The sequence below is a fragment of the Mobula birostris genome, chromosome 26, assembly GCF_030028105.1.
Source record: "Mobula birostris isolate sMobBir1 chromosome 26, sMobBir1.hap1, whole genome shotgun sequence".
NCBI classification, from domain to species: domain Eukaryota; kingdom Metazoa; phylum Chordata; class Chondrichthyes; order Myliobatiformes; family Myliobatidae; genus Mobula; species Mobula birostris.
In genome coordinates, this window is record NC_092395.1 from 15,455,376 (window position 1) to 15,482,924 (window position 27,549).

The 27,549-nt window shown below is 42.7% G+C and overlaps 1 protein-coding gene across 2 annotated transcripts in view; it reads left to right on the plus strand.

Annotated features, from left to right (window-relative positions):
- The first annotated feature begins 1,776 nt into the window (after window positions 1-1,776).
- Window positions 1,777-27,549, plus strand: part of LOC140188091 (phospholipid phosphatase 2-like) — a 144,832-nt gene continuing 119,059 nt past the window's right edge. The window contains exons 1-2 of one of the 2 annotated variants that reach the window (XM_072244043.1): window positions 1,777-2,071; window positions 2,175-2,268. In XM_072244043.1, coding sequence (XP_072100144.1) covers window positions 2,214-2,268 — 55 coding nt within the window. In that variant the 5' untranslated portion in view covers window positions 1,777-2,071; window positions 2,175-2,213. The remainder of the gene's footprint in view (window positions 2,072-2,174; window positions 2,269-27,549) is intronic. The other variant, XM_072244044.1, reaches the window with a different exon arrangement.

Here is a 27,549-nt window from a genome sequence, read left to right on the forward strand (position 1 = left end):
GAAGTTTGTTAAAGTTTTGGCTGCCATGCCAAATCTTCGCAAACTTCTAAGAAAGCAGAGGCACTTCTATGCTTTCTTTGTAATACCACTTAAATGTTGGACTATTATGCCAATGAAGTATATAGCATTCTTTAGAGAATCGATGTTTAACTGAAATGCTTGGCATTGCGATCGCTTGCCAATGATGTCCTATGTATGTAATCCTACTTAAGCCTGGTTCAGGAACTGTACCATCTCGCATCATAAGACCCTGCAGCGGATAGTGAGGTCTGTTGAGAAGATCATCGGGGTCTCTCTTCCCGCTATTACAGACATTTACACCGCATGCTGCACCTGCAGAGCTAATAGTATTGTGAAGGACCCCACGCACCCCTCACACAAACTCTTCCCCCTCTTGCCATCTGGCAAAAGATACCAAAGCATTCAGGGTCTCACGACCAGACTGTGCAAAAGTTTCTTCCCCCAAGCCATCAGACTCCTCAATACCCAGAGTCTAGACTGACATCTACATCATTTATTATTATATTGTAATTTGTCCTCTACTGTGCCTATTGTCTTGTTTATTATTTATTGTACTGCCCTGCACTGTTTTGTGCACTTTATGTAATCCTGTGCACGTCTGTAGTCTAGTGCAGTTTTTATGTTGTTTTACGTAGCCTAGTGTAGCCTTGCACTATCTCACATAGTCTAGTGTAGTTTTGTGATATTTGAGGTAGCACCAGGGTCCTGGAGGAACGTTGTTTCGTTTTTACTGTGTACTGTACCAGCAGCTTATGGTCGAAAAGACAATAAACTTGACTTGACTTGACTTGACTTGACTTGAGGTTTACTTCTCAGTTCTTAACCACAGCTTTGCAGAGTTAGTAATTACCATTTCAATAAATAATTTGTTTTGAGATGTTAGTTTAAGAAGGAATGGTGGCTGAAATATAAGGCACAATTATATGAGTAGTACTAAGGGATCTCTTATATTCAAAGGGAGGGTCTTATCTAAAACTGCAATACCTCTGGTGTGGTATTTCCTCACTACGAAATTATCGAAGCAAAAACTCAACAGGTGCTTAAACTTCCATATCTTGGGACGAAGAGAGAAATGCCGATAGTGACACTAATCAATCTCTATATCCATACAAGTCAGCTGAAAGCAAATTAGAAGGAAGGGATAATTGGTCTGGCACGTGCAAACTATTTAGATCTTAAAACCATGCATTACATTCACTGTTCTGATTTTGGAATAGAAACGTTGATTAGAAGTATTTTACGGCATTCTTGAGCAAACGCTACAGTACAACGCAAAGCTATTACTCGCCTCAATTAGCATGAGGTGGGTTTTTTTAATGTTAAATCACCTAATTGAAGGGTATGATTAGCGATTTAACATGACCCATTTAATTTAAATGCACATAAATAGGGCAAAGTTGGGATAGAAGTGCAATGAGACAAAAAAAAGTCGTAATGCGCCATAGATATTGGCTTGCAAATATTACCTAGCAGCTTGAAAAAAGATTCTGACCTCTGTTGGAGGAATACTGCTGCTAACTATTAATCAGCATATCCCCTGGCAACCTTGTTATAGTCTTGCAATTGTTTCTTAAAACGTTTGTTATGAGTTAAGCAAAAAATTACAAAAAGTTTTGTTTCAGAAAGGTAAGAGAGACGGGTTTGACACCAGTTTCCCTGGCGCCGAGAAGAACCTGTATGGCTGCCAGGTCTGTACAACGACGCTGAACCCTGCTGCCTTTCCCACACGCACGCACACTGGCTCGGGAAGGGATTGGATGCTACTGGAGTTCTATTAATTAATCCATTCCCCTTTTTTTTCCCTCTTCCCCCTCTGGTAGGGGGAGGAGAGCAGGAAGAGAACAAAAGCAAAGTAGTTGCTGGCGAAGACAACGCGGCGTGAGTTGTTCTCGCTCGGTGCGTCAGTAGTGAAAAGGTTCAGCCCCTCTCCTGGTGAAATTGACTAACGACACTCAGTAGGAAGTTCGGGGCATCGGGGAAAAGTCCAAACTAGTCCGTGTCGTTGCAGATCGAGACAGGTATTTGGATTCCGGAAGAACTCGTAATTCAGGTTGCTGGCTTTTTTGCGTCGTCTTACAGTCTCGGGGTTGCATTACGGCACATTTCGAGTCTTTCGTACGTTTTTTTAAAATATGTGCGTGTGTAATAAATAGGTTCAAGAGAAGAAGAGAATCTGAAGTTACCACCACAAGATGTTTGAAAAAAGAAATATCTTCGTGCTGCTGGATGTGCTGTGTGTGGTTGTGGGTAAGTTTCCTTGAAGTTTCTTCGTATTTAGCCAGGAGTAAATTGCGGGGCTAACTCTTCAGTGGAAAGTATGCGGTCGTTAGTGCATCAGAGATTTTGCAGCTTTTGAAAAATCTTATCTCTGTTTGAAATATTTCTAAGAATCGTGGATTGGACCGGTTGTGGGCGCTCTGTGTAAAGATTCGAAAGAGATGCTCCAGAAGTGATTCTTAATTACTTTTTTTTTAAGCTCCCACCTCCTTATGCGAGAAGGCAAGCCTTATTTAAAGGGACATGCACTCTCCCAGAACGCCCAAAGTGCTCTCGGTTGTGCTCTCACCAGCACAGAAGGGCACGTGCATTTTGCATATTTCCATAGGTCTTTCATTCAGAATGGTGGAGCTGAGTCTTGTTACTATACGGGCATAACGAGAAGGCTATTTGACCGTTTGGACAACTCCAACATTCATCTAATAAGTTTATTATTGTTAGCTGTACTGAGGTACAGTGAAATTCTAGTCTTGTATACCATCAGTGCAGATAATAACAAAGGGAAAACTATGATTACTACTTTCCTTCAATAGCCCCATGTCCCCTGAACATCTAAAATATATTTATTAATTTTGACTATAATCAATGACTGAACTCTTGCTGTTCCAGGGACCCAGGTTTGAACCAGACCTCAAATGCTGTCTCTGTGTAGTTTGTAAGTGTTCACAGTTAGTGCTGGGTGCTCCATTTCTACCCATTTGCCAGAGTTGTGCTGCAGGGGGTGAAAGGTTTTAGAGAGCCAAAGGGGAGTTTGTAGGTATGTGGAGGTGTTGAATTGCAGGCTAGAGGGGACAATAAAAAGGAATGGGATAGATGGGATTACTGTGGATCAAATGGACAGAATGGCCTCTGTGCTGCAATAAGTAACTGCTTTAGACTACAGAATTCCGCAGGTTCACTACCATCTGGGTAGTGTAGACCAGTCAGAGTATTACAACACAGAAACGGGCTCGTCAGCTCAACTAGTTCATATTGACCAACAGTAGATGTCCAATTAAGCCATTCCCATTTTACCACCTTTGGCCCATATCCTTATTAACCTCTCTTATCCATGTACCCGTCCTTAAAATATTGCTATTTTGTCTGCCTCCATCACTTCCTCTGGCACCTTGTTCCATAATGCTGCTTCTCGTTTCCACCTTGAATGGCTGATTCGAGACTTTGATCCTTTGTTCCAAACGCTCCAGCTAGGGTGAACGTTTGTGGCACATTAGCAAAGAGGTTAGCGCTTTATAGTACCAGTGACCCGGGTTCAATGCCTACCGCTGTCAGTAAGGCGTTTGTACATTCTCCTTGTGACTGTGTGGGTTTCCTCCATGTGCTCTGGTTCCTCCCCACAGTCCAAAGATGTACCAGTTGGTAGGTTAATTGGTCATTGTAAATTGTCCTGAGATTAGGCTAGGGTTGAATCGGATAGCTGGGTGGTGTAGCTCAAAGGGCCATGCTGTATCTCAATAAATAAAGAAACATCACCAATTCTACATGGGACTGTCTGAATGTTGTATGTTTTAATGGTATCTTGTATCATTATTCAAAGCTCAGTAGAATATAAACTGTGTTTCCTTAATTTCCCTTCATATGACAATCACTGCTCTACCTTTGATCCCTGGCAAGAAACTGTTGAAATTTTTCTGCATTTGTCCCTTTTCAAATATATCTTTCCCTTGACTAGGAAAACCAGTTGGGTACATACTTCAGGTGCAGCCTCACCAGGGCCTTTTCTAATTAGATACCTTTTTGTTTAACTCGGGTTTTCTTAGAATAAAAGCCAACATGCCTAATTGTTTGCACTGTCTGCACATTGCTTCTCAGTGATTTATATATTCAATAGCTGTTGGCATCGGGCAACTTCTTGATATATGCACCTTTGTCGAGTAAGGGAAGGATTACTTGTATCTGTATTAGTGGCTGCTACATTAGTTCAAATATACCTACATAAGTTATGAAGTAGTTGTGGATGGCCAAATGTTGTAAAAATAGTCTTATTTGGATCCATGAATCCAATCAACTAGTTCCAGCTTTAGAAGATGGATTTGTTTTCTGATGTTTCTGTGATTCTATATCCGTCATCAGAAGTTGTTTATAGATGTTGATTTTGGAATCCATGTTCACCAATGCATGAATTATTTTTTAAAAATGGTGCAACAATGCCAGCTAAAGCAATTCTTGGAGCATACTCTCAATTACTCTTAATAATTTATTAAATTATTAAATCTTCCCTCCCCTCTTCACCCCCTCCACTTATTGAATAACTAACAATATTCTTAATGTTGCAAATTCTGCCTCATATGGGGGCAGATCTTTATCCATTCTTGGCTGGGGGATGCCATTTACAATACTAGATATTGTTGCCCTTCAGCATACATCGGCCTTGTACTGATAAGATGCTGTTGGATACAGATGTCCGGGAATGTAACACAGCCAAGATGAAGCAACAATGTCCGAGTTATATCGGGAAGGGTCTGATTTGGCAGTGGTGGCACATCCTTGCATATGGTGATTCTAATCCATACAAGGTGTCAAAAGATTGTGAGTGAGTGAGATACAGGTCAAGCACCCCTTATCTGAAATGCTTGGGGCCAGAAGTGTTTCAGATTTTGGAATATATAATGAGATGGCTTGGGATCGCCATCAATTCGGATTCTGAATTTATGTGCTACTGGTAAGAAGTCTTTGTCTTGCACTTGTTCATCACATATGTACTTAATCGTAAAAATTATTACTTACTATAAATATAATGTGTGCAGGGTTAACAAAAGCAACACAGCGGCATTGGGCGAATTTGTGAAGCAGCTGTTGAACAATAGCAAACAATGGCAGGCTTTCAGTTTCCACCCATGATGCCATGTTTTGATGAAAAGGATACAGTACACTGTATTTTACTTTGTTTTTATATCTTACGTAAAACCTATCAGCACTGTAGACTTGTCCTGGTGTTAGATTTTCATCAGCCATGACATTTTCAAACTCATCAAATTTCTCTGCTGATTTGTGATCAGTGGATGCTTAATTTTTAAATTTTTTTTGATCTTTAAAAAGGTAATGCCATGCCTTTTCTTAAATTTCCGCAACCAGCCTGCTGAATATTCACAATTACCTTTAATTTTCAGTTTGTCGGTTGATAGATCTTTGCTTGTTTCCTGATCAGCATACTGTTAAGTGGCACATGTTCACTCCAATGCTGACAAATCAAATCTTTCAATACAGGACTGAGTTCTTCTTTTCTCACTTTATGGAGTGGTTTTTCTATTTTTCTTTAACTTCTGTTGGTTACAAATGTGAGCTCACTTCTCAGAACTGTCTGTGATGCGGAGAGACCAACACATTGCCTGGGAACCTTCTCAGCGCCCTGTAGAGTTTTCCATTTGTGATGTCAATATCAGTGCTTTAAAAAATAATAATAATAATAATTTTGGAGGTTTTTGGATTTTAGAGTTTCAGATAAAGGGTACTGAACCTATATCTTGAAGTGGCACTGTGCGTCCTGTAGGTAGAACACACTATAGACATGGTCCTCTGATAGTGAATGGGTTAGCAATGAACTGGACTCATTGCTTTGTAGTGGCATCCACGCAGGGAAATTGAGATTTCTCCCTTGCACTTCTGATTTATACCGTGTTTAATTCAGTCTGTTTTCCATTGTGGCATTTTGGATTTTTGCCGGTAACTGCAGCAGAACAGCCAATAACAATACTTAATAGTGGCCACAGCTATTTATTACATCAGTGTTATTGAACACATGTTTAATATTGGGACCAGGTTTGCAATCCCAACATCCAAGACCTGAGGAATGCCATTAAAGCATATCTAGGAATAGTACTGTTAATCTGTTGAACTGCAATGTTGTACTGTGTCTGAATACAGGTGGAATTTGGGTTTGAGCACCAAATAGATGAGATGTAAATGTCACGTACTTTGTGATCATAATCTTTCTGCATAAGGTCCAGTTAGACTGTCTCAGTTGCAAATGAAAATGTGTGAACAAATTTCTACACTGCCACTGGACAGAATTAGCAGTTACGAGACAACGGGGTGATCCATTGGGGCACCCTTTGAGAGAAGGGCAGTGCAGTCTGATGTGATCAGAATGAACATTAAATTTTCCTGGAATGCTATTGGTATCGTTTTGCTTTGGAAACTGAAGTAGAAAACCTCAGTTTATTAAAGAAGAACGACGCATAGCAAAGCAAATATAGCTGCTCCTCATTTAACGAAGTACACTTTTGATGGCATCATTTCTGGCTTATCTGCCACCCTTGTGCCTCTCGTTGTCATTCTGGAGACGTGCAGCCCTTTCATCCCCCATCTCTTCAGCTCTTCTGCTGTTTGTTGTTTGTCTCTGACCCTGGAGACGTGCATGCCTCCCCTCCTCTGTCTCTTCTTCTCTCATCTTTTTTTTGTCCTGACTCTTTGATCCTGGAGTCGTGCAGCCCCAGCCTTGTCGAATTCTTGTTCTCTCCCTCTCCTTGCCGCTTCCCGACGACGTTTGGCATCAGCTCTTGACCATAATGTCCCCCTTCCCTTTCCACATGGCATAATTAGGCTGACCATTTTCTTTTACCCTAATGCTGGATAGAAGATACGAAGCACTAACACCAAAGGATGCTGATTATTTTTGATGATGTGGTTGGCGCTCTCCTAAATGGATGTGATATAGTCACCGCTGTCCTTTGACTGCAGCAAAGGGTTTTATGGGTGTCTCGAAGTACATCATAACAATAACATTTAATTATCTCTTATTGATGGGTGGCAGTTAGATCTGTCCCAATCTTGCACATGCTGATCGTGATTAGCAGAATGTGACCCCTCGAAATAGGGCTGCCCTGCCCTTTTGCGTCGGTAGGTGTCGCTGCTGAGGCTGGCCGTGCGCATGCGTCGGGCTGTCGCGTCCCGATTTCCATGATGGCCGATCAGGTCTCGGGTGAAAGCCAGTCTGTTGATTTTTGGCGAACGAGCAATTTTATACGAGTATATAACCCTGAACTTTGCCTGCATTCTGTAAGTTACCGCATTTTAATTGGATTTAGCCAAAAAAAAAGTGCCGCTGTAATGCACCATTTGTGCTAATTGGAGGTCACAGACAGACAGAGCATGAGAGTTTTAGTAGTATATAGATAGCCAGTGGCAGTGTGGAAATTTGGATGCAAAAACAGGATTTGTGTATATGGGTCTGGGAGCGGCCCATTGAGGTTTGAGGTATACAGCACTGGAGAAGCCATTTTCTTTTTAGCAGGTAGTGTATACCAAATTTTTGGAGTATTCAGTGCTACATGTATCCACATCATTGAAAGATCAGAAGGCTTCTTGTACATTGAAGATGTACTCTATTAATTCTTAACTCTAATAAATCAGCCAAGATGGAATGGTGGAGCAGACTCAGTGGGCCAAATGGCCAAATTCTGCTCCTATGTCTTATGGTCTTGTAGCCACCCTCATCATGTCTCTTGCAGTTTATTGGGTATCTGCACAGAACTTTCTATGTAACTGCATTTTGTTGTTGCTTTTCTATCTATTACCTCAATGTTCTTGTATTTTGAGATAACAATACATAGGAGCTGAATTGGGCCATTTGGCCCATTGAGTCTGCTTTGCCTTTTGATCCTGGGTTGTTTTTTTTCCCTACTTGACCCCATTCATCTGCCTTCCCCTCATTACCTTTGCCCTTACTAATCAAGAACCTATCAACATCTGTTTTAAATATACCCATGGACTTTACCTCCACAGCCATCTGTAGCAGTAAGTTCCACAGATTCACTACCCTCTGATTAAAGAAATTCCTAATCTAAAGGGACATCCCTTCTATTCTGAGGCTGTGTCCTCTGGTTCTAGACTCTCTCATTATTAGAAATATCCCGTCCATGCCCACTCCATCCAGGGCATTGAATATTCTTTAAATTTCATTGAGATTCTCCTTTGTTCTTATAAACTGTAGTGAGTATGAATGGCATACAACATATCTTTTTTTAACAGGAAGAGGTACAGTCGACGTTTTGGGCCAAGACCCTTTGTCAGGACTAACTGAAGGAAGAGCTAGTAAGAGATTTGAAAGGGGGAGGGGGAGATCTAAAATGATAGGAGAAGACAGGAGGGGGAGGGATGGAGCCAACGGCTGGACAGGTGATTGACAAAAGGGATATGAGAGGATCATGGGACAAGAGGCCCAGGGAGAAGGAAAAGGGGGAGGGGGAGGAAAACCCAGAGGGTGGGCAAGGGGTATGGTCAGAGGGACAGAGGGAGAAAAAGGAGAGAGAGAGAGATAGAATGTGGCCTTCTATATATTGGCGAGACCCGATGCAGACTGGGAGATCGTTTGGCAGACAGAGCGTAGGTGTTCAGCAAGAGAAAGCAGGATCTCCCAGTGGCCGCACATTTTAATTCCACATCCCATTTCCATTCTGATATGTCTATCCACGGCCTCCTCTACTGTAAAGATGAAGCCACACTCAGGTTGGAGGAACAACACCTTATATTCCGTCTGGGTAGCCTCCAACCTGATGGCATGAACATTGACTTCTCTAACTTCCGCTAATGCCCCACCTCCCCCTCGTACCCCATCCATTATTTATTTTTATACACACATTCTTTCAATTGCAAGGAATAACCCACAAGTTTTGCAGATTGATGACCCATTTTCTAAACTGTACTGGCATAAGTTCAAGCTTAATTGTTATTCAACCATACACATGAATACAGCCAAGTGGAAAAAGTGCTCCTCTGGGAACAAGGTGCAAAACGTGCAGTGCCAACAATTACACAAAGTACAAGACACAAAAAATAAAAATAGTACAGCCCAAATCCTTGAGTAGATTGATGGAGATTGGGACGATTGTCCTGGAGCCATGTTTCCGCAAGAACAGGCGTGCAGCAGTTCCTCTTCACGTGCTAGTGCAGCCATGGATGAATGCAGTCCAGCTTGTCTTCCACCGAGCAAACACTGGAGGGCAGCATTGGAAGGGCTAGTCCAGATCCTCGCTGTGCCTCTGTCAGCTCCTCCCCGTGGCATTACCCGCCACTGTTCTCGCCTATGAAACAGTGAACTGGGCTTGCAGTATTCTATATTTATGAATGTCAAATAGGGTCTTGCCATCTCAGGACAAACATCCAAGATGGTTATTTATGCCATTTGTTGGACTGCACGTCACCCCCCCCCCCCCCACCCCGACACCTTCCTACTTGGGTGGCTGGAGCCGGCAGCAAAACAGTACGTAACAACTCCAACTCGCTGATGGGGGTAAACCTACAGTGCTTAATATCCAGCAATGTCTTGTGATCATTTAAAAGACAAAGGGTGAACAATTACCTCTGTTTGGATCCAAAGAGGCCACTACGACTGACTGCATCGCCATCTTACCTGCAAAAATACCACGGTAAAATTAAAAACCATCTGGGCCAACGTAATGCATGAGTGGGAGGGTGGGAAAGGGGCTTGTTTTGGTGTCATTGCTGTTGCTTGTGTTGTTTTGCTGAACATGTTGTGCATGCTCTGTTGGCACTGGAAAGTGAGGTGACACTTGTGGTCTGCCCCCAGCACAGCCTTGGGTTGTGTTAGTTATTAATACAAATGATGCCTTTCACTGTACATTTTGTAAGACTAAGATATAGGATCAGAATTAGGTCATTTGGCCTTTCGAGTCTGCTCCACCATTTCATCATGGCTCATCCATTTCCCTTTCAGCCCCAATCTCCTGCCTTTCCTCCATATCACTTCATGCCCTGACTAATCATGAATCTATCAAACTCTGCCTGAAATATACCCAATGACTTGGCCTCCACAGCCACCTGTGGCAACGAATTCCACAGATTCACCACTCTCTAGTTAAAGAAATTCCTCCTCATCTCAGTTTTAAATGGACGTCCCCCTATTCTGAGGCTGTATACTCTGGTCTTGGACTCCCCCACCATAGGAAACATCCTCTCCACATCCACTCTATTGAGGATGACATGTTTCGATGTACATGTAATTTAAAAATAAATGCATCTGAATCTGATCCTTGGTTTAGTAGAGGCAGAAAGTATATGAATAAGGAATAAATGCACAAGTATTTTTTATAAATAAATAAATAAACAAATTGTGGTTATGTCATCCTGAGGACCTTTGAGCATAAGAAAAAATTACAATTACCTTTTGAAATGGTCCTTGTCAGAATCTGAGGAGGTGATTGTGCAAGCAGGCAAACTTTTTCTGCAGTTATAATGACTGCTGACGTAAACATAGAAAATAGGAATGGAAATAGTCCACTCACCCTTCCATGTATAATCATGGTAAATTCTTAAACTCAGTACCATACTTAGAATCTTTTTGGATAAGGTCTCCATTCCCCCAAGTGCTCAACAAAGATCAAAGTAGATGTACTATCAAAGTACAGATATGTCACCACGTACAACGCTGAGATTAGTTTTCATTTGAGCATACTCAGTAAATCCATGAAACCATTATAGAATCAATGAAACACCGCGTGCAACAAGGTGGACAAACAACCAATGTGCAAAAGACAACAAACTCTGCAAATCACAAACATGAGGGATTCTGCAGAGGCGGGAAATCCAAAGCAACGCACGCGCTCACACGCCAACACCCCCCCCCCCCCCGGAGGAACTCAGTGGGCCAGACAGCATCTATGGAAAAGAGTAAAGTGTCGATATTTTGGGTCGAGACCCTTCTTCAGGAGTCAGGAAGCACGGTCTTGGCCTGGTACATCCTCGACTGTTTACTCTTTTCCATAGATGCTGCCTGACCTGCTGAGTTCCGCCAGCATCTTGTGTGTGAAAGTCTGCAAATACAAAAGAAGAAAAGAAATAATAAATAAGCAATAAATACCAGGATCATGAGGTGAAAAGTCCTTGAAAGTGAATGCATAGGTTGTGGGAACAGTTCAGTGATGGGGCGAGTGAAGCTGCGTGAAATTGTTCAACTGATTCAACATTCTGATTTTTGGTGAACCTTGTTGTGTGAGTCCTGAAGAAGAGGGGAGGGAATTTTTTTTAAACCAGAAGGAGAAATTGATATTCTTGCCATTAGTTGGAGGGTACCCAGACAGAATATAAGGTGTTGCTTCCCCCACCATGAGGGTGCAGAATATAGACGAGACGAGAGAAGACGACTGGGGTTGGAGGGGTCCTTGATTATGCTGACTGCTTTTCCGAGGCAGTGGGGAGTGTAGCGAAGGTCAGTGGAGGGGAGGCTAATTTGCTTGATGAGCTAGGCTACATTCACAGCTCACTGCAGTTTCTTGTGTTTTTTTTTTAAATTTGGTTTTATATATACACACATACACAAATTTCATGAGTAATGATAAACCTGATTCTGATATGGGTCTCTATTGTGGACTGAGGGTGGGTAGGGAGAGGGAAATTGTGGTTGGGAAAAGGAGAAAGAGAGGGGAGCACCAGAGAGATATTTGTAATGATCATTAAGCCAAATGTTTGGAATCAAATGACCTTGCCTTGTGTCTCAGGACTGTGTGTGTTTGCACCCGTGCCTTGCCCCACTGGTGGTACCCCTTTCTCTGCTATCTGTCTCACACCCCTCCCACCGCACTAAACTCTCGCCATTCCCAAATCCTTTACTCCCACCAGATGTACCAACTCTCTGTTCGCCCCATATTAACAACTACAGTACTCTGAAAAATTCTTGGTCGCCCTAGCTACAGTGCATATGTATGTGCCTGAGACTTTTGCACAGTACTGTACACGTCTAAGGAATATCATGTGATGTGTTGGTCAGCGAGTGACGTGCGAACAAATCAACAAAATTCAACTGTTGCGTAGAAATAAAGAATTATTTTTAGAAGTTAAATGTTGAAGTGTTGGATATCAAATAAAATGTAAATCAATACTGGCATGTATTTCCAATGTAACTAGCATTCTAAAAATGTGGCTTCAAGTGTTTATAGTGCAGTGACGGGGGTAATAAAACAAAAAGGGATGGGAGACTAACGAGAATGGTTGAGCAGATTAAGTGCCTGGGAGATGAAGCTTTTAATGTGGTGTGAAGTTTTTGTTTTAGTAGCATTATAACACTACAAATGGGGGCTTTTTGAAAAGCCAGTTTTCATGGTAGTTAGTGCCTATAATAATTTTTTTGCTGGCTGCTTTGTCCTAGACACATGTTCCTAGGATGCGGCTTTCCTTTTCAGGACATCAGAGCTGTCTTCTTCCTTCAAAGAACAGAGTTTCTCTTCCTCCAACATTGGTACTGCCCTCAACCACATTTTCTCCATTTCCCTAACATCTACGCTCACCCCATCTTCCCACTACCTTAACAGGGATAGAGTTCCTCTTGTCCTTACCTACTACCTCATGATCTTCTGCATCTAACACATCATTCTCCACAACTTCCACCATCTCCAAAGGGATCCTATCACCAAACACATCTTTACCTCCTCTCCCTCCGCTTTCCACAGTGATCGCTCTCTCCATGATTCCCTTGTCCATTCGTCCCTCCCCACTAATCTTCCTCCCAGCACTTATCCCTGCAAGCAGCCTAAGTGTTATACCTTCCTATTCATCTCTTCCTTCACCTTCATTCAGGGACACAAACTGTCCTTCCAGGTGATGTAACACTTCACCTGTGTAACCGCTGCGATCATCTATTGTGTCTGGTGTTCCCAACATGGCCTTCTCTGCACTGGTGAGACCCATCGTAAATTGAGCAATTGCTTCATCGAGTGCCTCCATTCCATCCATCAAAAATGGAACTTCCCAGTGGTCAAACATCGTAATTCCAAATCCCGTTCCAATATGTCAGACCATGGCCACCTCTTGTGCCACGATGAGGAGGCTCCAACCTGATGGCATGAATATCAATTTATCCCTCTAGTTAAAAAATCTTTCCCTCCCCCTTTCCTCTTCTTCTGTTCCCCACCCTGGCCTCTTGCCTCCCCTCACTTGCCTAGTATATACCCTGTGTCAATTCTTCCTTCCCTTTCTCCTATGGTCGACTCTCCTCTCCTATCAGATTCCTTCATCTTTCTCACTAATCTGGCATCGGCTATCACCTTTTTAGCTATCCGCCTTTCCCTTCCCCTACCTTTTTATTCTGGCGCCTTCCCCCTTTCTTTCCAGTCCTGAAGAAGGGTCTCGGCCCGAAACACCAACTGCTTATTCATTTCCATGGATGCTACCTGACCTGCTGAGTTTCTCCAGCATTTTGTATGTGTTGTTTTGGATTTCCAGCATCTTGTGTTTATAACGTACAAACCCTGGAGTGATGATAGATGGCAGCCAATGACCTTTTCTGCTGATGTGACAATTCTTTGTAGTTTCTGTATTTTTTAGAGTTGTATACCAAACCAGACACTAATGGCCGATGTGAGGATGTTCTATAAGATGACAGTGTAGAATCGCACCAGTATATTCTGGGGAAGGAGTTTTACCAACTGCGGCAAGAAGTACATCCTCTGCCGAGTCATTTTGTTGCTGGAGGTATGGCTGTCCTACATGAGGAGCTGCAAGATGGTGATGCCCAGGAGCCTGAATATTGAAATGGTGGTAACAGTGACTGTGATGACTATGCAATTCTCACAGGTAGTGCAAAATATGAATAGTAAAGATCTGACTAGCACAAAAATATTCAATAAACCAAGGTGATGTGCTTACAGATGCAGTAAAGAAAACAGCAACAAGAACTCTAACCAAATCAAATAACAATCAGCTAATTTGCCTATTCACATGATTTTATTTATTTATTGAGAAACAACATAGAATAGGCCCTTTGAGCCATGCCACCCAGCAACCACTGATTTAGTCCTAGCTTAACCTCTGGACAATTTGCAATGACGAATTAACCTACCAGCCCACACACATTTGGACTGTGGAAGGAAATCAGAGCACCCAGAGAAAACCCACACTATGATGGTGAGAACATACAAATTCCTTACAGACAGCGGCCGGTGTTGAATCCTGGTTGTCGGTACTGTAAGGTGCTGTGCTAACCACTATGCCAGCTTGCCACATGTTTTGAGGCTAAACTTCAGATGTCTTCATTTTTGTAAATGATCTTTCATTGATGGTACAGGTGTATCAAAATCAGGTTTATTTTCCTTGATGTATAGTATTGTGCAAAAGTCTTGGGCACATTTAAAAAAAATTGTAATTCTGCTAGTTGAAGAAATAGTGAACTGAAAAGTTTCTAAATTTACTACAAAGGGCAATAAACAGTAAAAAAAAAAGTAAATCAAATCAATATTTTATGTGTCCACCGTTTGCCTTTAAAACTTCATCAGTTCTCTTGTGTAGAGTGTCATGCAGTTTTATAAGATAATCAGCTAGTAGGTTGTTCCAAGTATCTTGGAAAACTTGCCACAGTTCTGCAAACTTCGGTTGTGTCGCTTACTTCTGTCTCTGCAGGTAATTCCAGGCAGCCTTGGTGATGTTGAGATCAGGGCTCTGTGGAGGCCATACCATCTGAAACTATATAAATATCCTAGGGTGCCTAAGACTTTTGCAGAGTACTGTACATCATGAAATTTGTAGTTTTGTGACAGCAGTACAATGCAAGACCTAAAAAATTACTAGTTACAAGAATAGTGCAAAGACAAATAACAATGTAGGTGTCATGGAGAAATCAGAAATCTGATGGTAGTGGGGATGAAGCTGTTCTTAAAACATTGAATGTGGGTCTTCAGGTTCCTGATTGGTAGTAACTTGAAAAGGGTATGTCTTGGATGGTGAGGATGTTTAATCAGGGATGGTGCGTTCTTGATGCCCTCGTTGGCAGGGTGTGTTGTGTTTGTAATGGATCTGGCTGAGTCTGCAATCCTCTGCAGCCTCCTTCAATCCTGTGAATTGAATCTTCTATACAAGTGAAAATGTTTTCCATTGTACATCTGCAGGAGTCTTTTTTTCATTGAAGTTTCTGTAGCATCTGTTACAGTTTCTCTTAAATACAAACGATTAAACTTTCAGTTTAACTCCAGGACTTGAGTGTGAAGAGGAGATGACAGACCAACAGAGTAAATTGAGAAAGTGTGCAAATGCTGGTAATCCAAAGCAACACATACAAAATGCTGGAGGAACTCAGAAGGCCGGGCTGCAACGATTGGAAAAGAATAAACTTTCAGTGTTTGGGGCTGAGACACTTCTTCAGGACTGAGATGGAAGGGGGAAGATGTCAGAATAAAAGGGTTGAGGAAGGTGAGGGGAAAGAGGTGATGGGTGAAGCCAGGGGGATGGGAAAGGTCAAGGGCTGGAGGAGAAAGAATCTGATAGGTGAGGACAGTGGACCACAGGAGAAAGGGAAGGAAGAGGGGATCCATGGGGAAGTAATAGGCAGGTGAGTAGAAGTAAAGTATCAGAGTGGAGAATAGAGGAAAAGGGGTGGAATTTGTTTACCGGAAGGAGAAATTTAAATTCATGCCAGCAGGTTGGAGCGGTACCCAGATGGAATATTGGGACTTTTAATAGCCCTATGAAGTTCAATAGCATCAAATTTGATCAAAACTGCTGCTTGAAGTTGGAGATGTACTGCAAGTTAGGGTTGGGAAGGTCAGTCTCTCATCAGTAGCATATCAGAACCAACAATGAATGACCTTGCTCTTGTGTAGCCTCAGCACTTTATTTGGGAACTTTTAGCAGCAAAAAGATAAAACTCCACAGATTTTGCTGGCAACTATCGGCAGTTCCACAAACAAGATGGTTCAGTCAGTTTAGCAGCTCCACATTATAGCAATCTAATAAAAACTGGCAGTATTTCCTGCTTTGCTTGTCCTTATGGACTGTGTGCGGTGTTCTGGCATAGAGTACAAAGCTATTAAACATTTCAATGCTTCAAAAAATGAATCTTTATACAGTAAACACAAGAGATTCTGCAGGTGCTGGAAATCCAGAGTAACCCGATGAAGGCATGAAACGTCAACTGTTTTTCCTCTCCATACCTGCTGAGTTCCTCCAGTATTTTGTGTGTTTTTATATTCACTGTATGCTTGTGGTCTTCTGCTGCTGTAGCCACCTACATCCTGGTTTGATATAATGTGCTCTACTGCACATCACTGTTGTATTGCATGGTTACTTGAGTTGCTATCTCCTTCTTGTCAGCTTGAGGTGGTCTGGCCATTCTCCTCTGACCAGTCTCATTAACGAGGCATTTTCAACCACAGGACTGCCACTCGCTGGATTTTTTTTTGTGTGTGTTTATTTTTGCACCATTCTCTGTAAACTGTTTATCTTTCTGAGATACTCAAAGCAACCTGTCTGGCAGCAACAATCATTCTGTGATCAAAGTCATTTAGATCACATTTCTTCCTCACTCTGATGTTTGCTCTGACCAACAGCTAAACCTCTTGACCAAAGCTGCATGTTTTTAAATTATAAGGCAGGAACAGAATTAGGCATTTACCAATTGAATCTGCTCTGCCATTCGATCATGGCTGATTTATTATCCCTCTCAATCCCATTCTCCTGTCTTCTCCCCGTAATCTTTGATGCCCAGATTAATCAAGAACCTATCAACCTCCGCATTAAATATACCCAATAATATGGCCTGCACAGTCATCTGTGGCAACGTATTCCACAGACTCACCACCCTCTGGCTAAATAAATTTTCCTCATCTCTGTTCTAAATGGATATTTTTCTATTCTGAGGTGGTGCCCTCTGGTCTTAGACTCCCCCACTATGGGAAATATCCTCTCCACATCCACTTTGTCTAGGCCTTTCCATATTCAATAGGAATTCTTCTGAATTCCAGTGAGTACAGGCCCAGAGCCTTCCAACCCTCCTCATGTTAAGCCTTTCATTCCTGGGATAGCTCACGTGAACCTTCTCTGGACCCTGTCCAATACAAGCACATCTTTTTGTAGATAAGGGGCCTAAAAATGCTCATGATACTCCAAGAGTGATCTGAACAATGTCTTAGAAAGCCTCAATATTATATCCTTGTTTTTGTATTGTAGTCCTCTTGAAATGAATGCTAACATTACATTTGCCTTCCTTACCACCGATTCAACCTGCAAGTTGACCTTTAGGGATTCCTTGCAAGAGGACACCCAAGTCTCTTTGTATCAATGATTTTGGAATTTTCTCCTCATTTAGAAAATAGTCCATGCTTTTATTCTTCAACCAAAGTGCATGACCACATATTTCACTGTATTCCATCTGTCACTTCTTTGTCTAAGTCCTTCTATAGACATCCTGCTTCCTCAACTCTTCTTGCCTCTTCACCTATCTTTATACCATCCACAAACTTGGTGGGGCTTCTATGCTACTGTGTTGAATTTCTTCATGTTGAGTTTCTTTGTGTACTTCAAACAATGGCAACTGAAACTAAGCACATCATGTTGGAGTTGGAGCTAATGTTGAACAAGAATTACTTTTATTGAAATTACTGCAATGCAGAAAAGAGAGAAGGCATCGGAGGAGATGGTGTGTACGACCATTGAACGGATTGAAGCAGAAGGAGGGTGACTTTTCTGTGCTTGTCCGGCCACTGAGAGATGGATGAGGAAATGCATTTCAAATATTTTCAGATGTCGGCAGGTAGATTTGACAATTTGATGAGAAGAAGCAACCGGAAATACATAGGAGGAAATGCGATGCTACCAAGCAGACCAATCACAATTGATGAGGTCTGCATCGCTACGATACGTAGTTACATTTTTGGGGAGGTGCGCATCAGGCTACAGCGTAGGGTACACGGCTATGCCATACCTACAGCGTAGATTTGATGCAGAAGTATAAATTGGCCTTTATTGTGGAGTGACATTTGCAGTTTTCCAGTTTTTTGGAACCATTCCAGAATCTAGTGATTCTTGAAAGATCTTTACTGATGCCTCCACAATCTGTTCATCTACCTCTTTCAGAACCCTGGGGTGATACAGATGACTTGTCTACCTTCAGACATTTCAGCTACCCAGGCACCATCTCATTAGTGAAAACAACAACACTCACTTCTGCCCCTGACTCTTACATCTCTGGCATTCTGCTTGGTGTATTCCACAATGAAGACTGGTGCAAAATATTTACTAAATTCATCTGCCATTTCTTTGTTTTTCCTCCTCTCCCCCCCCCCCCCCCCACCCTCAACCCTATTACTAGCTCTCCAGTGTAATTTTCCTGTGGTACAATATCCACTCTTGTCTCTAATTACTTTTTATATCTCTGGAAAATCTTTTGGTGGTCTATTTTTTTTGGCTAGCTTACCTTCATATTTCATCTTTTCTCTCCTTATGGCTTTTTAGTTGCCATTGATTAGTTTTTAAAAGCTTCCCAGTGGTCTAATGTTCCATTAATTTTTACTATATTGTATGCCTTCTCTTTTGCTCTTAATGCTGCCTTTCACTTCCATTGTCAGCCATGGCTGCCTCATCCTCCCTTTGAAGCATTTCTTCATGTTTGGGATGCATCTTACCTCTGCCTTCTGAATTCTGAAGTATCAGCCAAGCTTAACAGGTGATCTAGAAATTATTCTGGAGTAGGGGTTTCTAACCTTTTTTTTTATGCCATTAACTAAGCGGTCCATGGACAGCGGATTGAGAGCCCTTGTTCTAGAGTAACAAATATATCCTGAAGGGTTGCAGATTTGAAATGGGTCAGTCAGCATCTGATTGCATCTTTGTATTTGCATCAATTATCTTCAGAAAGCCTGGACCTCAGTTTCCTCTTCATGCAATGCATCTGATTATGGTTCTGCACGGACCTCTGGTTCCTACTGGTTACTCTTTATATTTATGAAGTTTGAAGGCCATTTATTTATAACAAATATACCACAAACTTTCAGTTTAATGTCCAGATAGTTTTACAAGTTCCATTGTTGTTCAAGGCACCTCTGGTACTTTCACGACCAAACTTGGTTCCATTGTTTCTCACATGGCAATTGCCCTGTTGGTCTTTCACAAACAAGAGAAAATCTCCAGATGCTGGAAATCCAAGCAACAGACGCAAAATGCTGGAGGAACTCAGCAGGCCAGGCAGCATCTATGGAGAAAAGCACAGTTGACGTTTTGGGCCGAGGCCCTTTGGCAGGACTGGACTTTTTTTCTCCAGTCCTTCCAAAGGGTTTCGGCCCGAATTGTCGACTGTGCTTTTTTTCTATAGATGCTGCCTGGCCTGCTGAGTTCCACCATCATTTTGTGTCTGTTGGTCTGTCACCTTCTTTTCACACCCAATAGTCAGGTCCTTCAGTTAGCCTGAAACTTTATTATTTTTAATTGAACCTGTTTTGCAATGGATGCAAAAGCTACTTTAAAAAAAATTGCTTCCAGAAAGATGAGAAAATTGATAATTTGGATGTAGTTGTGCATTTTCAATAGTCTGCTCGGCATCTTCCTTGCTTTATTTCAGACACCATCTGTTGACAATTTTTCATTTAATCCCAGCTAAGAATCTGTGCTCCTTTTGAGTAGTTTTGACCCTTGGAAAGGATTAGTTGTACAAGCGCACTGTTGTCCTTGTTGTGCTGCCATATTGAAATAGAAGCGTGACAAACCAGTACAGTGTCAGAGAAATCAGATAATCTGAAATGACTTCCTCCCATTCAGCGTACAAACAGGCACTTTTTAGTATTTGTGCCAGGCAACACTTATCCCTCAAACATTAAGCTAGGTTATCTGGTCATTAACACATTGCTGTTTGAGGGAATTTTTTGCTATGTACAAATCAGCTGCTTCGATTCCCATGTTATAACTGGCAAACTGCCTGACAGAGCCCTTTGGTGTATCATGAGGTTTGAAGGGCCTTTTGACTACAATTGGGGAGTAATGAGCTCATGGTAATCCTTCGTTATAGCACATATAGAGGGACCACAGTATAGGATTCTTCTGCTACTGGACAGGGAGTGAATGCAGCAGTGTACCACCCTAGGAGGCTACATGTGTCGACATTCCTATTGGTTTAAATGAATGTCATTAAACATTACTAACACGTTGATCATGAATGTAAGAATGGAAAGGTGTTGCATGGTTTATTCGTATTTAGGGATGCAGCATGGATCAGCCTTTTGCTGCCTAAAGAGTCACACTGCCCAGTTCGTTCATTATGTGCTGTATTGTATGACATGGGCGATCATGGTCTTTCTGTGACCATCATTGTTCTTGGCAGACTTTTCTACAGAAGTGATTTGCCATTGCCGCCTTCTGGGCAGTGTCCTCACAAGACTGGTGACCCCAGCCATTAGAACCATAGAACACTACAGCGCAGAAAATAGGCAATTCAGCCCTTCCAGTCTGTGCCGAAACATTATTCCGCTAGTCCCATTGGCCTGCATCCAGCCCATAACCCTCCAGACCTCTGCCATCCATGCACCTATCCAATTTATTCTTAAAACTTAAGAGTGAGCCCGCATTTACCACGTCAGATGGCAGCTCGTTCCACATTCCCACCACTCTCTGAGTGAAGAAGTTCCCCCTAATGTTCCCCTTAAACCTTTTCCCCCTTCACACTCTAAAGCCATGTCCTCTCGTATTTATCTCTGCTAATCTAAGTGGAAAGAACCTATTCACATTTACTCTGTCTATACCCCTCATAATTTTGTAAACCTCTATCAAATCTCCCCTCATTCTTCTGCACTCCAAGGAATAAAGTCCTAACCTGTTCAATCTTTCTCTGTAACTCAACTCCTGAAGACCCGGCAACATCCTAGTAAATCTTCTCTACACTCTTTCAATCTTACTGATATCCTTCCTATAGTTAGGTGACCAGAACTGTACACAATACTCTAAATTTGGCCTCACCAATGTCTTATACAACCTCCCCATAACATCCCAACTCCTATACTCCTCTGAATGCTAGGATGCCAAAAGCCTTCTTTACAACCCTGCCTACCTGTGACGCCACTTTCAGGGAATTATGTATCTGAACTCCCAGATCTCTGTGCTCCTCTGCACTCCTCAGTGCCCTACCATTTACTATGTGTAAACTACCTTGATTTGTCCTTCCAAAATGCAACACCTCACACTTGTCTGCATAAAATTCCGTCTGCCACTTTCTGGCCCACCCCTCCAGTTGGTCCAGATCCCTCTGCAAGCTTTGAAAGCCTCCTTCGCTGTCCACAATCCCTCCAGTCTTAGTGTCACCAGCAAATTTACTGATCCAACTTATCTAGATCATTGATATAGACAACAAACAACAATGGTCCCAGCACAGATCCTTGAGGCACGCCACTAGTCACAGGCCTCCATTCTGATAAACAATCATCCACTACCACTCTCTGTCTTCTCCCACACAGCCAGTTTCGAATCCAGTTTACAACCTCTCCATGGATACCTAGTGTCTGAACCTTCTGAACTAACCTCCCATGTGGGACCTTGTCAAAGGCCTTACTAAAGTCCACGTAGACAACATCCATAGCCTTTCCTTCATCTACTTTCTCAGTAACCTCCTAGGAAAAACTCTACAGGATTCGTTAAACACAATCTACCACACACAAAGCCATGCTGACTATCCTTAATCAGCCCTTGGCTGTCCAAATATTTGTATACCCGATCTCTCAGAACACCTTACAATAACTTACCTACTACTGATTTCAGGCTCACCAGTCTGTAATTACCTGGTTTAATTTTGGAGCCTTTTTTAAACAACGGAACAACATGAGCTTCCCTCCAATCCTCCGGCACCATACCCGTGGCTAAGGACATAGTAAATATTTCTGCCAGGGCCCCTGCAATTTCTACACTAGTCTCTCTCAAGGTCCGAGGAAATATCTTGTCAGGCCCAGGGGATTTATCTACCTTTATTCGCTGTAAGGCAGCAAGCACCTCCTCCTCTTTAATCTCTATATGTTCCATGACACTACTGCTTGTTTCCATTCCTTCCATATATGCCATGCCAGTTTCCAGAGTAAATACTGATGGGAAAAAAATAGTTTTAAGATCTCCCCCATCTCATGAGGCTCTACACATAGACGACCACTTTGATCTTCTAGGGGACCATTTTGTCCCTTACTGTCCTTTTACTCTTAATATACTTGTAGAATCCCTTTGGGTTTACCTTCTCATTATCTGCCAAAGCAACCTCATGTCGTCTTTTTGCCTTCTTGATTTCATTCTTTAGTATTTGATATACTTTTCAAGTACCTCATTTGTTCCTTGTTGCTTATGCCTGCTATACACCTCTCTCTTTTTCTTAACCGGATCGCCAATATCCCTTGAAAACCAAGGTTCCCTATGCCTGTTAACTTTGCCATTAATCCTGGCAAGAACATGCAAACTCTGCACTCTCAAAATTCCAGCTTTGAATGCCTTCCAGATACTGAACACATCCTTGTCATTATCAATACTCTTCAGATATCGTCTGCCTGGTGACAGTGGTCACGTAACCAGGACTTGTGATATGCTCCAGCTACACATCTGACCATCCACCACCTGCTCCCATGGATTCACGTGACCCTGACTTGGGGGTGGGGAGGACTAAGGAGGTGCTATACCTGGCCCAGAAGTGACCGGCAGGCTAGTGGAGGGAAGGAGCACCTTGCCCTTCCTGTGGTAGAGATGTATCTTCACCCGCCTCACCACTGCCCAGGAACCCATCCATTTAACACTAGTTTAATTAGAGGACAATTTACAATGAACAATTAACTTGCTAACGGTTATGTCTTTGGACTGTGGGAGGAACCCACGTGGTCACGGGGGCGAACGTACAAACTCCTCGTAAATGGTTTAGTTAAATCTCTTACTAACTCTTCCTTCAGTTAGTCCGGACGAAGGGTCTCGGCCTGAAGCATCGACTGTACCTCTTCTTAGAGATGCTGCCAGTCCTGCTGCGTTCACCAGCAAATTTGATGTGTATTGCTAGTTTTGAATAAAGTTTATTTTGATATAAAAATTGAATGCATTACCAAGCTATAAGGCAATGGTTACTATTTTGTGCATGGGCAGGAATCAGTCAACATTACTGCATGTAGGCCAAGTAATGCAAATCAAAACATTTGTATTGATAGATCACCAAGAAGTGCTGTGAACAAATTTTAACAAATAGTGACACTTTGAAGTAATTCATTTGGGTTTTAACAGGAATGCTTTCAACCTGCAGTACTTTATACTGTAGAGCAAACAGAACATCAGTGAGCTGGTCCTTTTCTATAGATGTGTAGTGGAGAGTGTATTGACTGGCTGCATCACAGCCTGGTATGGAAACACCAACACTTTTGAACAGAGAATCCTGCAAAAGTTAGTGGATTTGGTCCAGTACATCACTGGTAAAACCCTCCCAACCGTTGAACACATCTACATGAAATGCTGTCATAGGAAAGCAGCATCCATCCTCTGAGATCCTTATCACCCAGGCCATGCTCTCTTCTGGCTGCTGCCATCAGGTAGAAGGTACAAGACGAAGGGTTCCGGCCCGAAACGTTGACTGATCGTTTCCACGGATGCTGCCCGACCTGAGTTCCTCCAGCGTGTTGTGAGTGTTGCTTTGACCCCAGCATCTGCAGAGTATTTTGTGATTAGAAGGTACAAGAGCTTGCACCACCAATTTCAAGAACGGGTATTATGCCCAACCATCAAGGCTCTTGAATATAGACATAGACATACTTTATTGATCCCGAGGGAAATTGAGTTTTGTCACTGCTGCACCAACCAAGAATAGAGCATAAATACAGAAATACAAAAACCACAAACAATCAAACAACAATATACAAGCTATGCCAGATGGAAATAAGTCCAGGACCAGCGTATTGGCTCAGGGTGTCTGACCCTCCATGGGAGGAGCTGCAAAGTTCGATGGCCACAGGCAGGAATAACCTCCAATGACGCCCAGTGTTGTATCTCGATATAAGGGGATAGCTACACTCACTTCCCACAACCAATGATTGCACTTTAAGGACTCATTATCTCATTTTCTCATGTTCTTGTTATTTATTGCTATTTACTTATTTACATTTGCACAGTTTGTTGTCTTCTACACTCTGGTTGATCTTCCACTGATTGTCTTATAGTTACCATTCCATAGATTTGCAGAGTATGCCTGCTAGAAAATGAATCTCGGGATTGTATATGGTGATATATATATATTTATTATACACACAGGTACTTTGATAATAAAATTTACTTAGAACTTTACCTTTGAGCATTATATGAAACTTCATTACTTTTAAGCTGGAGCCCCTGTACAGTTTAAATTTGTTGTGGAGAGTTGATTCAACAGCCTCCTTTTCCTTTAATGGAAGTAATAATTATTTTATGGTTTCCCATATGTTTCAGGTTGACGTATTGACTGCCCTGAGTGAAACAGTGCATTTCCTTCACCCCAATGTTCCTTGGCTTGCTGTCCTGCTATGCTAAGTTGAATGAAGTAGGCAATGCAATTGTTCCGGTGTTAGAATTGGCTGCAACACTTGACTGTGAAGTGGGGAAACTGGCCCTTTGTTCATGTCTCCCATACTTTTCTAGCATGCTGACATTTGCAGCCTAAATCTGCAAAAAGCAGCCAATTGGAAGAAGGACATCCAGTGGTTGTGGAAATCTTCCCAGGATGAGTCAGTGCCTCAATAAGAAATATAATTATGGGTTGGCAGTCAATATCACTTGACAGTGCTTCACTATGAGTGAGAATGATTAATTATCAGCTTGTTGCCAACGTTGAGAGTTCAGTGAGTTTTTTTTTAGCAGCAGCCTTGTGCTGTAGCCTGCAGAGTATATGTGAAACTGAGAAGGCCAAGGCTTTGCTACCAAAGTAACTAGGGATGATTAAGTCACAGGTAACATTCTAGCAAATAATAAAAAAAAACCTGGTAATCTGAAACAAAAACAAAATGTGGGATATACTCAGCAGATCAGGCAGCATTTGTGGAAAGGGAAACAGTTAATGTTTCCAGGCTCGATGGGTTCATGTGAAGGATCTTGGATCTGAATTGGTAATAAGTATAAGAGTAAGGAAGTCATGTTGTAGCTGACCAGAACACTGGCTAGACTGTACTTGGCGTATTGTGTGCATTTCTGGTTGCCTATTACATGAAGGAAGTGGAGGATTTGGAAAGGGTGTGTAAGAGGTTTCTATTTCGTTTTAAAAACAATTCCCTCCCCCTTCTCACTTTTTCTATTCCCCACTCTGGCCTCTTACCTCTTCTGCCTGTCACCTCTCCCTGGATCCCCTTCTCCTTCCCTTTCTCCTATAATCCACTCTCCTCCCCTAACAATTTCCTTCCTCTACCCACCTGGCTGATTTTAATTTCCCTGGCCCCCACCGCTTTATTTTCACCATGGATGTCCAGTCCCTATATACTTCCATCCCCCATCAGGAAGGTCTCAAAGCTCTTCACTTCTTTTTGGATTCCAGACCAAACCAGTTCCCCTCTTCCACCACTCTGCTCCGTCTAGTGGAATTAGTCATTACTCTTAATAATTTGTCCTTTGGCTCCTCCCAATTCCTCCAAACTAAAGGTGTAGCCTTGGGCACCCGTATGGGTCCTAGCTATGCCTGCCTTTTTGTTGGCTTTGTGGAACAATCTATGTTTCAAACCTGTTCTGGTATCTGTCCCCCACTTTTCCTTCGCTGCATTGACGACTGTATTGGCACTGCTTCCTGCACGCATGCTGAGCTCGTTGACTTCATTAACTTTGCCTCCAACTTTCACCCTGCCCTCAAGTTTACCTGGTCCATTTCCAACACCTCCCTCCCCTTTCTAGATCTTTCTGTCCCTACCTCTGGAGACAGCTTATCTACTGATGTCTACTATAAGCCTACTGACTCTCACAGCTGTCTGGACTATTCCTCTCCTTACCCTGTCTCTTGCAAAAATGCCATCCCCTTCTCGCAATTCCTCCGTCTGTGCCGCATCTGCTCTCGGAATGAAGCTTTTCATTCCAGGACAAAGGAGATGTCCTCTTTTAAAGAAAGGGGCTTCCCTTCCTCCACCATCAACTCTGCTCTCAAACGCATCTCCCCCATTTCACGCACATCTGCTCTCACTCCATCCTCCCGCCACCCCACTAGGAATAGGGTTCTCCTTGTCCTCACCCACCACCCCACCAGCCTCTGGGTCCAACATATAATTCTCCGTAACTTCCGCCACCTCCAACGGGATCCCACCACTAAGCACATCTTTCCCTCCCCCCGTCTCTCTGCATTCCACAGGGATCGCTCCCTACGCAACTCCCTTGTCCATTTGTCCCCCCCATCCCTCCCCACCGATCTCCCTCCTGGCACTTATCCCTGTAGGTGGAACAAATGCTACACATGCCCTTACACTTCCTCCCTCACTACCATTCAGGGCCCCAGACAGTCCTTCCAGGTGAGGTGACTTTTCGCCTGCAAGTTGGCTGGGGTGATATACTGCGTCCGGTGCTCCCGATGTGGCCTTCTATATATTGGCGAGACCCGACGCAGACTGGGAGATCGTTTCACTGAACACCTGTGCACTGTCTGCCAGAGAAAGCAGGATCTCCCAGTGGCCACACATTTTAATTCCACGTCTCATTCCCATTCTGATATGTCTATCCATGGCCTCCTCTACTGTAAAGATGAAGCCACACTCAGGTTGGAGGAACAACACCTTATATTCTGTCTGGGTACCCACCAACCTGATGGCATGAACATTGACTTCTCTAACCTCCGCTAATGCCCCACCTCCCCCTAGTACCCCATCCATTATTTATTTATTTATATACACACATTCTTTTTCTCTCTCTGTCCCCCTCACTATACCCCTTGACCATCCTCTGGTTTCCCCCCCCCCCACCTTTTCCTTCTTTCTCCCTGGGCCTCCTGTCCCATGATCCTCTCATATCCCTTTTGCCAATCAACTGTCTAGCTCTTGGCTCCATCCCTCCCCCTCCTGTCTTTTCCTGTCGTTTCGGATCTCCTCCTCCCCCTCCCACTTTCAAATCTCTTACTAGCTCTTCTCTCAGTTAGTCCTGACGAAGGGTCTCGGCCCGAAACGTCGACTGTACCTCTTCCTAGAGATGCTACCTGGCCTGCTGCGTTCACCAGCAACTTTGATGTGTGTTGCTTGATTTGGCATTATGTTCACTGCAGACATGGTGAGCTGAAGGGCCTGTTCCAATGCTGTTTTAGGAAGTGTTAACTCTTTCTGCATGGGCTTCTTTGTCTTAACATCTTAAGATGGAGAAAGGGAAGCCCCTTTCTTTAAAAAAGGAGGACATCTCCTTCGTCCTGGAATGAAAAACCTCATCCTGAGAGCAGATGCGGTGGAGATGGAGGAATAGTGATCTTTGTTTCCTATTTTTCCATTCTTTGGTTTATTTTATTTATTGTTTAGCTATTTTTGATATTTTGCATCCAGAAAAACATAGCTGCGCTTTCTGCATCTTTGATTTAACCCCTTGTACTGCACCTTTTCCCCTACTCTAAATTTTCAGAAT